The sequence below is a fragment of the Geotrypetes seraphini genome, chromosome 4 (genome assembly GCF_902459505.1).
Source record: "Geotrypetes seraphini chromosome 4, aGeoSer1.1, whole genome shotgun sequence".
In the NCBI taxonomy this organism is placed as follows: Eukaryota; Metazoa; Chordata; class Amphibia; order Gymnophiona; family Dermophiidae; genus Geotrypetes; species Geotrypetes seraphini.
Window position 1 is genome coordinate 36,220,873 of NC_047087.1, and position 16,284 is coordinate 36,237,156.

At 42.5% G+C, this 16,284-nt stretch overlaps 1 protein-coding gene across 3 annotated transcripts in view; it reads left to right on the plus strand.

Annotated features, from left to right (window-relative positions):
- LOC117359344 (fatty acyl-CoA hydrolase precursor, medium chain-like) overlaps nucleotides 1-16,284 on the plus strand; it is a 63,303-nt gene that overhangs the window by 32,833 nt on the left and 14,186 nt on the right. For all 3 annotated transcript variants that reach the window (XM_033941950.1, XM_033941951.1, XM_033941952.1), the window contains exons 11-13: nucleotides 2,134-2,281; nucleotides 7,270-7,419; nucleotides 8,826-8,898. In XM_033941950.1, the coding sequence (XP_033797841.1) occupies nucleotides 2,134-2,281; nucleotides 7,270-7,419; nucleotides 8,826-8,898 (371 nt within the window). The remainder of the gene's footprint in view (nucleotides 1-2,133; nucleotides 2,282-7,269; nucleotides 7,420-8,825; nucleotides 8,899-16,284) is intronic.

The window sequence follows — 16,284 nt, forward strand, 5'->3', positions numbered from 1 at the left end:
GAGAAGGGTGAAATCCTTAGATGCCAGGAAGGGGAGCAGCAGAGAGGGCTGGCAGCAAGATGCTGCTCCGTCAACAATGTCATCTGAAGAGAGATATTGGACTCAAGGGGGAAGGGAGTGGAAGAAGGGAGAGATGATGGACTCAAGTGAGGAAAGAAGGGAAAGATAGACTCAGGGATGGGGTAAATGAGGGAGAGATATCAGATTAGGGAGATGGATGGGAAGGTCAGAGGGGCTAGAAGGGGCACAAGGAGAGAAGGCAGAGGGGGGTAGAAGGGGGATAAGGAGACATAGACTTTGGAGAGGACGGAGGGGGCAGGAGGTGGAGAGATGGCCTTGGAGAAAGACGGAGGGGAGGAAAGGGGGAGATGGCAAAAGGAGGGTCAGTGAGAGAAGGTAGAAGGTGGGAAAGGGAGAGGTGGACAGGTAAAATGGGGAGAGAGAGAAAGATGGACTTGGTGGAGGGGGAAAATGGGGAAGAGAGAATAAGAGAGATGGACTTGGTGAAGGGGGAAAAATGGGGGTGTGAGAGAGAAAGAGAGATGGACTTGGTGGATGGGGAAAATGGGGGGGGAGAGAGATGGACTTGGTGAAGGGGAAAAATGAGGGGATAGAGAGAGAGATGGACTTGGTGGAGGGGAAAAGGGGGGAGGGAGAGAGAGAGAGAGAGAGAGAGAGATGGGAATAGGATGCTTGGAAAGGGACAAGCTAGGAAATGGGAGAGCTGGAGTAAGAGGAGATAAAGTTGATAGGTAGGTGAAAAGTAAAAAGAAGTAGGGTGAAATTTGAGTGGACAGGAGCAAAAAAAAAAAAAAAAGGAAGGAAGGAAAGAGCTAAAAAGGAAAAATCAGTATGTCAGAGACAGATACTGTATATTGAGGGATCAAGGCAGGAGGAGAAAGGAGAATTGAAAAAGAGACAACAGCCACTGGAAACAGAAGAGACAGGAAAGCAGACATGTAACTAGAATCAGCATAACAGAACATGAAACTGTCCAGAAATCAAAGGTTTTATTTGGAACTAGTGTTTAAGCCCGTTACATTAACGGGTGCTAGAAAGCAGCCCCCTTTCCATCTCCCCCTCCAGTTCCTCCCTGACTGTCTCTCCATGGCCCCCCTTCTGTCTCCCCCCCAAGCAAAGCTGTCTGTCTCCCAGCACACCCCTCCCGCAAAGCAGGCCGCTTTCCCTCTCCCCCTCCAATTCCTCCCTGACTGTCTCTCCATGGCACCCCTTCTGTCTCCCCCCCCCAAGCAAAGCTGTCTGCCTCCAAGCACACCCCTCCCCCAAAGCAGGCCCTTTCCCTCTCCCCCTCCAGTTCCTCCCTGTCTCTCTGTGGCCCCTCTTCTGTCTTCCCCCCCTAAGCAAAAAGATCTGCCTCCCAGCACACCCCTCCCCCCGAAGCAGCCCCCTTTCTCCTCCTGTGAGAATTTTTACCTGCATGGGCCACCTGCAGCACCCTCCAGCCGTTCCACTGAGCTGAAACTCCTTCATGCGCCTCCCGCCTACAAACTGTTGAAGATGTGCACCATCCCCGCGGTCTGGCCAGCTCCCCTAGTCCCTTGCCGCTGCTGCCGCCACCCCCTTCCCTTCCCGCGGTCGACAAACCTCCTGGCTCCAGCAGCGGCCGCAGCACTGTAAACACGCTGCTTCGCGGCCTCTACTGCCCTGATTTGCTCTTCCGTGTCGATGATATGAACAATGTCAATTTTTCTTCTCATTCACCAGTACAGCTGGTTCATTCAGTTGAATTGCTGCCCTCCGACCCAAGCTGGGTTTCAAACTATGTCTTCAGGGAGAACAAACCTAGGAGGAAATGTTTTACGGCTGTGAAAAATCTGATGAATTTTGCCAAAGGATCTAATGAAATCCAAAACCTCTGCCTAATATCTCCTCCATGCTACATACACTTAGATGGTAGCTTTAGTACAATTCTTTCAAAGGACTGATCTGTACAGAGCCAGAAGCTTCTGTGGGTGCTTCAGCATCCCCCAATATTGAGCAAACTCATTGACATTGCCCAGGAAGAGATCATTTCCATTGGGGTTAGCACCCCCAATCATTTTGAAATGTTGGTTCCCATGTCTGGAGTTTGATGTGATTCTATTTTATTTATTTTTTTTTTTTTTGCATCAGGGTCCCTACTCAAATTACTTTTATCTGGCTAAAGAGGAGTATTTTGGAGATACAGAGGATCCCAGACAGCTGAGAGACCTGGTGCTTGAAATGTATGGGGATATGATGTTTGTTATCCCAGTTGTTAAAACAGCGAGATATCACAGAGGTGAGTCTCCAGACTGTACAAGAAAAAAATGACACCTGTTTATATCTTTCTTGAATTACTCAAGGTAAGGCCTTTTGCTAAAGGGTAAAGACAGTTTAAGGGTTCCTTTTACAAAGCCACGTTAGCGGCTTTATCGCTCGTACCTTTTTAGCGTGCGCTAACCCCGGCGCTAGCCGAAAAACTACCGCCTGCTCAAGAGGAGGCGGTAGCGGCTAGCGCGGCCGGCAAATTAGCGCGTGCTATTACGTGCGTTAAACCGCTAACGCGACTTCGTAAAAGGAGCCCTAAATGTACCTGTAGGCCCCAGATCTGGGGTTGGGGGAACTACAAAATTGTAACTACAGTGTTCAAATAATAAAGGAATGTCTGTGTGAATAAAATTACCCAGGTATCTCCAGATACTGATTTGAAAATGTAATGATTATAATTTAAGAACGACTATATTTTGTTAAGCATTTGTTTATTCAATTCTCTATACCGTTCTCCCAGGGGAGCTCAGAATGGTTTACATCAATTTATTTAGGTACTCAATCGTTTTTCCCGGTGGGCTCACAATCTATCTAATGTACTTGGGGCAATGGGGGGATTAAGTGACTTGCCCAGGGTCACAAGGAGCAGCGTGGGTTTGAACCTACCACTTCAGGGTGCTGAGGCTGTAGCTTTAACCACTGCGTCACACTATTGCAACCAAGTAAGCACATAAAAATCATACTGAACTTATTGATCATTGATGACATCAAAATATAATACCCCTCCGCCCACCCCCCCATCTTGTAAGTGAACATTGGGTTCTTTTTCCCAATATGCATGACCTTGAATTTCCCTATGTTGAAGCTCATTTGCCACTTTTTGGCCCACTCTTCTAGACCTCCAAAAAGATCTGACAACGCTAGAAGAGTGGGCCAAAAAGTGGCAAATGAGCTTCAACATAGGGAAATGCAAGGTCATGCATATTGGGAAAAAGAACCCGATGTTCACTTACAAGATGGGGGGGATCACCGCTTGGGGTGAGCAACCTTGAAAGAGACCTGGGAGTGATGGTGGACACAACATTGAAGGCGTCGGCGCAGTGCGCCACAGCCTCAAGGAAAGCGAACAAAATGTTGGGTATCATTAAGAAAGGTATCACAACCAGGACGAAGGAAGTCATCCTGCCACTGTATCGTGCAATGGTGCGCCCGCACCTGGAGTACTGTGTCCAGTACTGGTCGCCGTACCTCAAGAAAGACATGGCAGTACTTGAAAGAGTCCAGAGAAGAGCAACTAAGCTAATAAAGGGTATGGGGGACCTCTCATATACTGACAGACTGAAAAAGATGGGGCTTTTCTCACTGGAAAAGCGACGACTCAGGGGAGACATGATAGAAACCTTCAAGATCATGAAGGGCATAGAAAAAGTGGACAGGAACAGATTTTTCAAACTAAGGGGAACCACAAGTACAAGGGGTACTCGGAGAAATTGAAAGGGGAAAGGTTTAGAACAAACGCCAGGAAGTTCTTTTTCACCCAGAGGGTGGTGGATACATGGAACGCGCTGCCGGAGGAGGTGATAGGCAGAAGTACGCTACAGGGCTTCAAGAAGGTCTGGATAGGTACCTAGAGGACAAAGGGATTGAGGGGTACAGATAGGAGTAGAGGTAAGGCTATAGGGACAGGATTAGAGGTAAATTACAAAATTAGTCAGAGACCACTATTCAGGCAGTGGGCCTGATGGGCCGCCACGGGAGCGGACCGCTGGGCAGGATGGACCTCTGGTCTGCCCCAGCGGAGGCAACTTCTTATGTTCTTATGTTCTTCTTATGCGTAACTCAAATGAGAAATCAGGAGAATAATCCAGCTAGTCAATTTTAACAAAATTTGTCAATGGACTCCAAGTTAATTTAAATAATTTATTATTACCCAAAATTTCTGAATTCATTTTCTCATATTTGTAGCATAAACATAATGAATCCCACCAAAAGGCGAAATTAAGCCGATCCTAATTTTTCCAGTTTTTGGTAACCATTTGCATGGCAATCCCAGTCATGATGGCAAATAGCCTACTTTTACATTTGTCCAAAGGAGGTTTATATGACAACAATGTACCACAAATAACCACCTTATAACACAGCAGAATTGAAGATTCCAATATCAAATTGATTTGTCCCCATATTGATTTCCAAAAGTTGAGTATCAAAGGACAATAGAACAACCGATGATCCAGTGTCCCTATTTCAAGATGACAGTGCCAGCATCTATTAGAGTTTGAACAGTCTAACTTCTGCAACCGAACTGGGATCCAAAAAACTCTATACAACAGAAAAACCCAAGTTTGTCTCATAGATGCTGACGATGTACATCTCATCCTCCAAGTTCAAATCCGTGGCCATTTACGTATCAGAAATCTGCTGCTTTATCTCAATGCTCCAAATATATTTTATGCCAGTTTTAGGTTTTTTATTAAAATATTCCGATATTAATTTATACCACTTGGCGGCCTGATGCCCTAACAAATCTGTTTGGAAGCATAGGCCCGGCATGCTATACTGATTATTTAAATTTCGCCAATCAGGGAACCCCTTCTGAATGGCCTGCTTCAATGGCAACCACTTATATGCTTGAGACTTTGTGATGCCAAATGATTGTTGCAGTCATGAAAAATCAAGCATTTTCCCATTTGATAACACATCATCTAACGTGCATATGCCTGCCTGCAGCCAATGCTTCCAGAGGATCTTAGACTCGCCAAGTTGAATCTTAGAGTTCTACCATAAGGATTGACACGTAGATTGTTGTACTGGTATAGATGTTAAGTTGTTGATGAATTTTAATGTTTTCCATGGGTCAAAAAGAATACTATTGTCCTTGTAGATTCAGGGCAATTTGATACTCAAAATATGGCTTAACCGTAATAGGGACATAAGTTGCCATTCTAAAATAAGCCAGTCTGGAAGATGCTCCAAGGCTTCAGGAAGGATCCAATACATACCCTGCCGCATAATGAAAGCTTGATGATATCTATAGAAATTTGGAAAATTTACACCTCTCCCCCCCCACCCCCCCCCCCCCCCCCCCCCCCCGCCGATTGTTGTTTTTGCAAAGATACTAAAGCTATTCTTGCAGTTTTACCTAGATTGTATTACATATGTTAAATTTAGCAAAAACAATGGATAATCCAGCCTTCTCTGTTTCTTTGGATACGGATAAGGCCTTTGATCGTGTAGAATGGACTTTCATGAATCAAACTATGGATTGGTTTGGCATAGAATCTGGATTTATTCAAATGATTCAAACCTTGTATAGTTCCCCTTCAGCTAGACTATATATTAATAATACTTTTTCGGAGCGTTTCTGTCTGAAGAGGGGAGTTAGACAAGGGTGTCCCTTAACTCCTTTGTTTTTTGACATTGTTCTAGAACCCTTGTTGTTGGTTATTCAGCAGGCAAAGGAGATACAGGGAATTCCATATGCAGGTCGGGAATATAAGGTCTCTGCTTATGCAGATGATATCTTGCTTCATTTGAAGAATCCTGAATCCACTATCCCGCATTTACTGGAATTAATTAATCGATTTGGCAAATTTTCTGATTATAAAATAAATTGGAGTAAATCAGAGGTTCTTCCACTAAATGTGCATTGTATAAAAGCTTATTTGATCCATTCCCATTTCTTTGGAAGGAAGAGGGTATAAAATATTTGGGTATCATGATTCAAAGAACTTTAGAAGAAACAATGACAGTAAATGAAAAATCTTTATTGCTGAAAGTCAAAGAAACGTGTGAGCACTGGAACCCATTACATCTTTCTTGGTGGGGGAGAGTCCAAACCATCAAAAAGATGATTTTGCCTGTAGTTTGTTACCAAATGAGTATGTTACCGGTTTATTTTCAGGGGCCCTTTTATAGGAAATTGAATGGGATTCTATTTTGAAATTAGATTAGTGGCTTTTTAGTTTAAAATATGTTGAATCAAAATCCTATATGGTATTTTTCTCCTTTGTTTCCTGTTTCATTCAATTCACAAGAAATCTGTAATTCTAGGAGCTTTCCCACTGTTAAAGGAATAAAAACTATGGCCAATTTTTGTCGATCATTTTCTTTTTTATTCGTAAAAGTTTGGAATGACCTTCCTTCTATAGTTAGAGTTCTTTTTCATCTACCCACTTTTCGTAAAGCATTGAAGACATATTTATTTCAGAAATTTACTAATTATCTTTCTTTTTCAAATAATCAATCATAAAAGATAAAATTTTGGCCTAAAAAACATACCCCCCTCTTCTATTAAACTGCGCTAGCAGTTTTTAGTGCAGAGAGCCACGCTGAATGGCCCGTGCTGCTCCCGACACTCATAGGAACTCTATAAGCGTCGAGAGCAGCGCGGGCCATTCAGCACGGCTCACCGTGCTAAAAACTGCTAGCACAGTTTAATAAAAGAGGGGGTTAGTTTCTGCTCTAATCTCCTGTATAATTTTATTAATATTTTGTTAACCAAGTCGAGCCCTTCTGTTGGGATGAATCGGTATATAAAATCAAAGATTAGATTAGATTAAATCCCGCGTAGGAAAACTAGGAACATCCCTCCCCTTTAGAACCACAGAACTCTGGAACAACCTCACATCCCCGCTCCGAATTTCAAGCTCCCTTCAATCCTTCCGCAAACACCTGAAAACTTGGCTCTTTTCAAAAATCTACCTCCCGCTCTTTGGTACCCTGTCCCTCTTTATCTTCCTAGCTCCTTTCCTATAACCCTTCATTGTAGCTCCTTTTCAATCTAACCCTGTAAACCGTGCTGAGCTCTACACTTGTGGAGATGGCGCGGTATACAAACCTAAGGTTTAGTTTAGTTTAGTTTAAATGATAACACACTTGAGTAAAGAAGTTGAAAAATAGAAAAAAAAATGTTCAGCCAAAATGGAAATGCAGTTTTTATGCTGTGGAATAATTGTAAGATTGCTCTAGATGGGTCTCTTCTCATTCAGTCACTTTCTCTCCTTTTCTGTATTCTGCTAGACTCTGGCCTTCCTGTCTACCTTTATCAATTTCAACATCGACCAAGCGCTTATGGCGATTCAAGACCTGATTTTGTGAAAGCAGATCATGCGGATGAAATTGGCTTTGTATTTGGAGGTCCATTTCTGCCTACTGAGGTTTCCCTGCTAAGTAAGTATTGAACTAGTATTAGAATAAAATATTCTGCTAACTGAAACAAAATCATTTCAACCAGTTAAAAATAGGACAGTAAAGAAGCAACTTTCTTATCAATAGCAAAAAAAAGTCACCTCAGTTTAATCTAAAACAATTTACTATGCCTTCTCTGGGTCTGATTTAGACCCGATAAAATGTGTTTCAATTTCCAATAGCATCATCTCTGCTGGTTGTGATTCCTAAGAAAAAAGATCACGTGAAACAGCATTTTAGAAAGTGCGGCCTACTCAGAATAAAGATACTTAAGTAGGTACTCATAAATCACAGGTGGATGTCCATTTCTCAGGTATTTTAGAACAGGCTGTATGTTAGCAGATCTTGTTCTACAATACTGGAAAAATGGACATCCATGTGCTGGTGATTTCCAGCATGAACATCCATTTTCCAAACCGAAATGTCCAAATTATAAACAGTGAGAAAACAACAAGGCAACTGGTCCACTAGGTCCAATGTGGAGAATAAAATAGAAGTTGACCTTTGTAAGGAAGCCTATAGGATGCTACCACTTTTCCTGCTGGATACTCCCCTCACAATGTCTGAGCCATCTTAACATATGGAGCTCCTCCTTAGGGGCAAGTGACATAGAAAGGAGGAGTCAGGGAAGCAGCTACCAGGAAATATAAGAGGCAGGGCCAGAGTTAGGTTAAGGAGGCCCAGGGGAAGAAGGAAAAAGAAGTGGCCCCAACATACTCCTTAATTACAACCACTAGATATTCTACTTGGCTGAATTAAGCCAGTTATTTTCTTGCTGAATACTTAGGAACCTGGCTCTTAGGTCTGGCTAGAACCAGCTCTTGTACCCAGCTGAAGGAAGGCTTAAGATAGGACTGAGTTTTATGCAGCCCAATTTGGCTGCTTAACTTAGTAAGTTAGATACTGAATATTGGCACTTAAGTGCATAAGTGCTAACTCTGGCCCTGGACAACCTGCAATATAGCCAGATATCTCTTTAGCGGTCTGTGGTGATATTCAGCTACACTAATTGATTGTCACTGAATATCAATGGACAGCCCCGCACATGTGATTTAACTGGCCAGGAGAAGTTTCTGGCTGGTTAAATTGGGGTGAATTTTATTTTCAGCAGCAATATTTCACCACTAAACTTACTGCTTTGCTCCACCCCAAATTACACCCTTTCTCCGGATGGATACATACATATAGAATGACCAAATTTACCTTTAGAACCACTGTAGATCATTTTATTCAAGAAATGCATATATGGGGTTAGTGCTACCCTAACATAAATGTTTTTGAATATTGGCTCAAGCACACTAGCAACACTCGAAACCATGTACTGTATATAGCTCTGTTTACTAATTATAGTAAATCATGGCATCTAATATTTGTACTCTTTTCTTCAGGTGTTGCTACCGAAGAGGAGAAACGTTTAAGCAGAACAATGATGAAGTACTGGGCTAATTTTGCTCGAACTGGGTAAGAATCAGGGTATATGATAATTGTCACTGGCTTCTTGCAATTTAATATGACCAGTGGCATAAATAGAACTGAATTGTCCTCCGACAGAAAATTTGAGATAGGATCCTATAATATGTTATCTATGGTAGTAGGGACTGGGGATCCCTCCCAAAGTCCTTGTCAGGGAGCAGAGGGTATTGGGGGTTGTGCGTATGTTTATAAATTCAGGGGTATCTGGGGCAGAGCAGGAGGGTATATGTGGGGTAGGAAGAGAGGTATCTAGCTACTTGATGCAAGGTTCCACATAATACAGATGTTTAAATACCTAGGTGGCGTAAATGCATGAGTCGAGTCTCTTTCAATTGAAAGGAAGCTTTGGAATGAGAAGGCATAGGATGAAGTTAAGAAGTGATAGGCTCAGGAGTAATCTAAGGAAATACTTTTTTACAGAAAGGGCGGTAGATGTATGGAACAGTCTCCCGGGAGAGGAGGTGGACACAGAGACTGTGTCTGAATTCAAGATAGGCAGAGAGAGGAAGAGATAATGGTTACTGCGGATGGGCAGACCAGATGGGCCATTTAGCCTTTAACTGCTGTTTCTATAACCATAAAGCTCTATGACCTCATAATGCAAATGTCATAGCCTATAACAATAATGCTTTATGACATCACAATGCAGGTGTAAAGAGCCATGGAGTGGCATAATTTAAAAAACCCATCTTAGTCCGCCTTGGGCCTAAGGCGCTAGTCATCCATCCAAAGTCAGCAGTATCTAAAGTCCATTCTCGAAAAATACGTCCAAAATATATATATTTTTAGAATAGTCTACTTCTACATCCAGCCATTTGATCATCGAGACCACTAAGTCATCTCTCTTTATACCCCATTCTCATGCAAAAAATCGTCCAAGCCCAAAACACCTAGAAAAAGAACTTTTAGATGTGGGAGGGACCAGCAAAGTGATGGACTGGCCGCCCAGATATGACAACAGAGTAGTGGGGCACCTTACAGGGCCACATAAACATCTCACCACAACTTCCTTATAGGTCACTGTGAGCCCCCCAAAACCTACTATACCCACCTGTCTACCACCCCAGCCCTTATGGCTGCAGGTGCCACCTGTTTGGCAGTATAGTAGGGCTTAGGGAGGTTTTGGTGGGTGAACATTTTTCACCATTAATGCAGTGATTAGAATGGCTTATGGGCCTGGGTCCTCTTTTCTATGGTTCACTAGCCCATCCCCCACCCCCCAGACTATTTAAGCCATCTCTGTGCAGCTCTACTAGGCTTTCCTAAGCCAGGTGCTGATATTCTCGAGGCAGGTATGTACTTTTTTTTCCGATTTTTATAGCAGTGATCACTGGGGCAGTGTGTGGGGGTCTGTACTTTGTCCCTGCAGTGGTTATCTGGTCACTTTAGATACCTTCTGGGCACTTAAACCTGTTTTTAGATCACCTAAGTCACAACGTATAAGTTCCATCTAGGCAGTCTCGTTAAACTTTTTTTTTTTTTAACCTTTATTCATTTTTAAACTTTCAATAAGTGCGGCAAAAATACAATCATATACACTTTAACATCACTTATTAACCCATCAAAAATTAAATCACATCAATACCATCTCTCCCTCCTTTATATCCATCATAAATCTTTAACCCAAAATAACATTAAAATGACCCCACCCTCCCCTCCACCCAGGACATTTATATAAATTCTTTATTCATTTTTACACTTTCAACAAGTGATTTATAAAATAATCATATGCACCTTTAATAACACTTGTAAAACATATATATATTGAATCATAAAATAATTCCTCCCTCTATCTCTTCTCTCACATAAACATCCTAGTTTCATATACCTTTAAAAATTAAGCCCACCCTCCTCCCACCCTATACATCAATAATTAAAGGGAAATAAATAAATTCTTAGTTATAGTCAATCTTTACAATAATTTGTTAATGGCTCCCAAACATCATTAAACTTTTTATAACGTCCCTGCTGAATAGCTAATATTCTTTCCATTTTTAAAAATATGACACAATGAATTCCACCAAAAACTATAACTTAATCTATCATAATTTTTCCAATTTTTTGTAATATGTTGAATGGCAACTCCTGTCATTATGAGTAAAAGTTTATTATTTTTTGAGGATATTTGGCTCTTTGCCCTCATTGATGCACCAAATAAGATTGTATCATATGAAAGAGCAACCGGATTCTCTAGTAAGTTATTAACTTGACTCCAAATAGAGTTCCAAAAGCTATGTATTAGAGGACAAAAAAACAATAAATGATCCAATGTACCAGCTTCAAGATGACAGTGCCAACATCTATTAGACTTAGAATGATCTAATTTTTGTAAACGCACCGGGGTCCAGAATGCTCTGTGTAACAGAAAACCCAAAGTTTGTCTCATAGATGCCGACACTGTACACCTCATCCTCCAAGACCAAATTCGTGGCCATTGAGACGCAGTAATTTAATGCTTAATCTCAATGCTCCAAATATCCCGAAAGCCATTTTTTGGTTTTTTATTCATAAATCCAGAAATCAATTTGTACCACTGTGCAGCCTGGTGACCCAGAAAGTCTACCTGAAAACATAAGAAAGGCAAACTGTATTTATCACTGAAATTTTTCCATTCAGGGAACCCTGCCTGAATGGCTTGCTTCAATTGCAACCATTTATAATTTTGTGATTTATTAAGATCATATTTCTGTTGCAATTGAGAAAAGTCAAGCAACTTACCATTAGAAATGATATCATCTAAAGTACGTATGCCTGCCTTTATCCAATATTTCCAGATAACCTTATAACCGCCAATTTTAATCTTGGAGTTTAGCCATATAGTCTGATATGTTGATTTATAGTAACATAGTAACATAGTAGATGACGGCAGATAAAGACCCGAATGGTCCATCCAGTCTGCCCAACCTGATTCAATTTAAATTTTTTTTTTTTTTTTTCTTCTTAGCTATTTCTGGGCGAGAATCCAAAGCTTTACCCGGTACTGTGCTTGGGTTCCAACTGCCGAAATCTCTGTTAAGACTTACTCCAGCCCATCTACACCCTCCCAGCCATTGAAGCCCTCCCCTGCCCATCCTCCTCCAAACGGCCATACATAGACACAGACCGTACAAGTCTGCCCAGTAACTGGCCTAGTTCAATCTTTAATATTATTTTCTGATTCTAAATCTTCTGTGTTCATCCCACGCTTCTTTGAACTCAGTCACAGTTTTACTCTCCACCACCTCTCTCGGGAGCGCACCCTCCCACCCTCTCTACCACCCTCTCCGTAAAGTAGAATTTCCTAACATTGCCCCTGAATCTACCACCCCTCAACCTCAAATTATGTCCTCTGGTTTTACCATTTTCCTTTCTCTGGAAAAGATTTTGTTCTACGTTAATACCCTTTAAGTATTTGAACGTCTGAATCATATCTCCCCTGTCTCTCCTTTCCTCTAGGGTATACATATTCAGGGCTTCCAGTCTCTCCTCATACGTCTTCTGGCGCAAGCCTCCTATCATTTTCGTCGCTCTCCTCTGGACCTCCTCAAGTCTTCTTACGTCTTTCACCAGATACGGTCTCCAAAACTGAACACAATACTCCAAGTGGGGCCTCACCAATGACCTGTACAGGGGCATCAACACCTTCTTCCTTCTACTGACTACGCCTCTCTTTATACAGCCCAGAATCCTTCTGGCAGCAGCCACTGCCTTGTCACACTGTTTTTTCGCCTTTAGATCTTCGGACACTATCACCCCAAGGTCCCTCTCCCCGTCCGTGCATATCAGCTTCTCTCCTCCCAGCATATACAGTTCCTTCCTATTATTAATCCCCAAATGCATTACTCTGCATTTCTTTGCATTGAATTTTAGTTGCCAGGCATTAGACCATTCCTCTAACTTTTGCAGATCCTTTTTCATATTTTCCACTCCCTCTTCGGTGTCTACTCTGTTATAAATCTTGGTATCATCTGCAAAAAGGCACACTTTTCCTTCTAACCCTTCAGCAATGTCACTTACATACATATTGAACAGGATTGGCCCCAGCACCGAACCCTGAGGGACTCCACTAGTCACCTTTCCTTCCTTTGAGGGACTTCCATTAACCACCACCCTCTGGCGTCTGTCCGACAGCCAGTTTCTGACCCAGTTCACCACTTTGGGTCCTAACTTCAGCCCTTCAAGTTTGTTCAACAGCCTCCTATGAGGAACTGTATCAAAGGCTTTGCTGAAATCCAAGTAAACTACATCTAGCATATGTCCTCGATCCAGCTCTCTGGTCACCCAATCAAAAAATTCAATCAGGTTCGTTTGGCACGATTTACCTTTTGTAAAGCCATGTTGCCTCGGATCCTGTAACCCACTAGACTCAAGGAAATACACTATCCTTTCTTTCAGCAACACTTCCATTATTTTTCCAACAACTGAAGTGAGGCTCACCGGCCTGTAGTTTCCCGCTTCATCCCTGTGACCACCTTTATGAATAGGGACCACATCCGCTCTCCTCCAATCCCCAGGAATCACTCCCGTCTCCAGAGATTTGTTGAACAAGTCTTTAATAGGACTCGCCAGAACCTCTCTGAGCTCCCTTAGTATCCTGGGATGGATCCCGTCTGGTCCCATCGCTTTGTCCACCTTCAGTTTTTCAAGTTGCTCATAAACACCCTCCTCCGTGAACGGCGCAGAATCTACTCCATTTTCTCGTGTAACTTTGCCAGACAATCTCGGTCCTTCTCCAGGATTTTCTTCTGTGAACACAGAACAGAAGTATTTGTTTAGCACATTTGCTTTCTCCTCATCACTCTCCACATATTTGTTCCCAGCATCTTTTAGCCTAGCAATTCCATTTTTTATCTTCCTCCTTTCACTAATATATCTGAAAAAATTTTTATCTCCCTTTTTTACATTTTTAGCCATTTGTTCTTCCACCTGTGCCTTCGCCAAACGTATCTCTCTCTTGGCTTCTTTCAGTTTCACCCTGTAGTCCTTTCTGCTCTCCTCTTCTTGGTTTTTTTTATATTTCATGAAATAGGTGTTAAATCTCGTTAAACTTTTCATAATCGCTGCAGGACGATTAAGCCTAGGTCGGCCCACATCCCTCCTACCTCCCGCCCTAACCACTCCTTTAAAAATGCCCCTTTTCACTCTGGGCGCACAGCGGCAGTGAAAAGGCCTAAGCTACTTTTAGATACTGTACGTCTAAAACCCGTTTGATTGTCAGCACTTGGACAACCTGTCTTTTTGATCGTCCAAGTGTCGATTTAGGCGGGTTTTTAGACGTATTTTCATTTCGATTATGAACCTCTTAGCTGATAGGGAGAGGAGGAGATAGTGGACGTTGCGGATAGGCAGACTGGATGGGCCATTTGGCCTTTATCTGCCATCATGTTTCTATTAGGAGTTACGGCCCAGGAAAAGGATCTGTCATCGTTGATGATATTTTGAAACTCTCTGCTCAGTGTGCAGTACTGACTAAGAAAGCAAACAGAATGTTAGGAATTATTAGGAATGGAATAGAAAACAAAAAAGAGAATGTTATTTTAATATTATTATTATTTTAATTTCTATACCACGTATAATAGCCATACATAACATAAATGCCTTTGTACCACTCCATGGTGCAACCGTACCTTGAACACTGTATGCAATTCTGGTCACCACATCTCAAAAAATATAGCAGAATTAGAAAAGGTACAGAGAAGGGCAACCGAAATGATAAAGGGGATGGGATGACTTCCCATTGAGGAAAGGCTAAAGCGATTAGGGCTCTTCAGCTTGGAGACGGCTCAGGGGGAGATATAATAGAGTTCTATAAAATATTGAGTGGAATGGAAGGGGTAGATGTGAATCGCTTGTTTACTCTTTCCAAAAACACTAGGAGTAGGGAGTAGAGAATGACATGAGGACAAATTTTTCTCCGTCCCCGCGCGGACTCATTTTCCTGTCTCGTCCTCGCGAGCTCTTTTCCCGTCCCTGTGCCATTCCCGCAAGCTTCATCTTCATCTGCACAAGCCTCAAACACTTTAAAATCATAGGTGTTCGAGGCTTGTGTAGTTAAGGCTGAGCATACAGGAACGAGACAGGGACAGGGGCAACGACAAAACTTGCGGGGACGGGACGGGGAAAAATTTGTCCCCGTGCCATTCTCTAGTAGGGAGCGAGCAATGAAGCTACGAAGTAGCAAATTTAAAACAAACCAGAGAACGTCTCAACAATAATCTTTTGACTTTGCGCCTCGTCTTTTTGGGTCCCAGGAATTGGGCCTTAGGGGAAGTGGGAAGTAAAATAAGTCAACAGCCAGGGGTGGTTTGGAAAAGGTATATTATATAGAAATAGGCTTATTACACATGTACAGAAAGGATATTTGTTTACAGAGCTGTGTGTGTGAGTCTAAGGAAAATGTGTCTGTCCATCTGTAAATGGCTGAGGAGGGGGGGAGTGAGAGAAGAGAGAGTGGTGCCTCGCATAACGAACGCCTCGCACAGCGAATGCTGCACACAACGAACTTCATGTCTTGATTCATACAACGAACTTCGTTTCACACAACGAAGTCGCCCGAGCTGCGTTACTCACTGCGCTTAACTGCCCTCTCTCACAGCCCTTCGCCTGGCTCCCTGTGCAGTGGCGGACCGTCGGCTCGCCTCCTTTTATGGAGGGGCCCGGCGCCTACTGCTGATGCGTTGGGGGGGGGGGGCGGAGCTACTCTCGCCGCTTCCCCGATGCTAGAAAAAAAAAAAAAAAAGAAAAGTTAAGTCCCAGTTTTTGCCGCTGAGACTCTGCCCTCTCTCACTGTATACAGTCGTCCTTTTAAGATAAACTCAATATTTTTTATATATCATGGCTTCTAAAAAAAGCAGGAAGGTGATTTCTGTTGAAATGAAACGGGAAATAATTAGAAGGAGTGAATGTGGGGTAAATTTATCTTTTTTTTATGTCATCTTAGCATATTATATGCTACAGAACGAATTATTTTTTTTAACATGTATTGTTATGGGAAAACGCGTTTCACATAACGAACTTTTCGCATAACAAACTTGCTCCTGGAACGAATTAAGTTCGTTGTGTGAGGCACCACTGTATGTCTGAACGTCTGTCCTGAATGGATAATGAGTGACTCTGAATGGAGGTGTGAGAGGCTGAAGGAGGAAGAGAATAAAGGAAGGAGAAGGGCAAGGAAGGGGGAGTGGGAGAGCCAGTCTTTTATAGACCTGAATACCCTGTTCCAGTATCTTTCTGGGTCACAATTTGGTATTCTTGTTAGATCTAATGGTCCTCAATTGACAAGGAGGTTTGACTCTTTTGAAGACCTGGTGGATGGAGCCAGGCTGTCTGGGTTCCTTTGTTATACTCAAGCACTCAAGAACATATTGGAACAGAACGAAGGTCCATCAAGCCCAG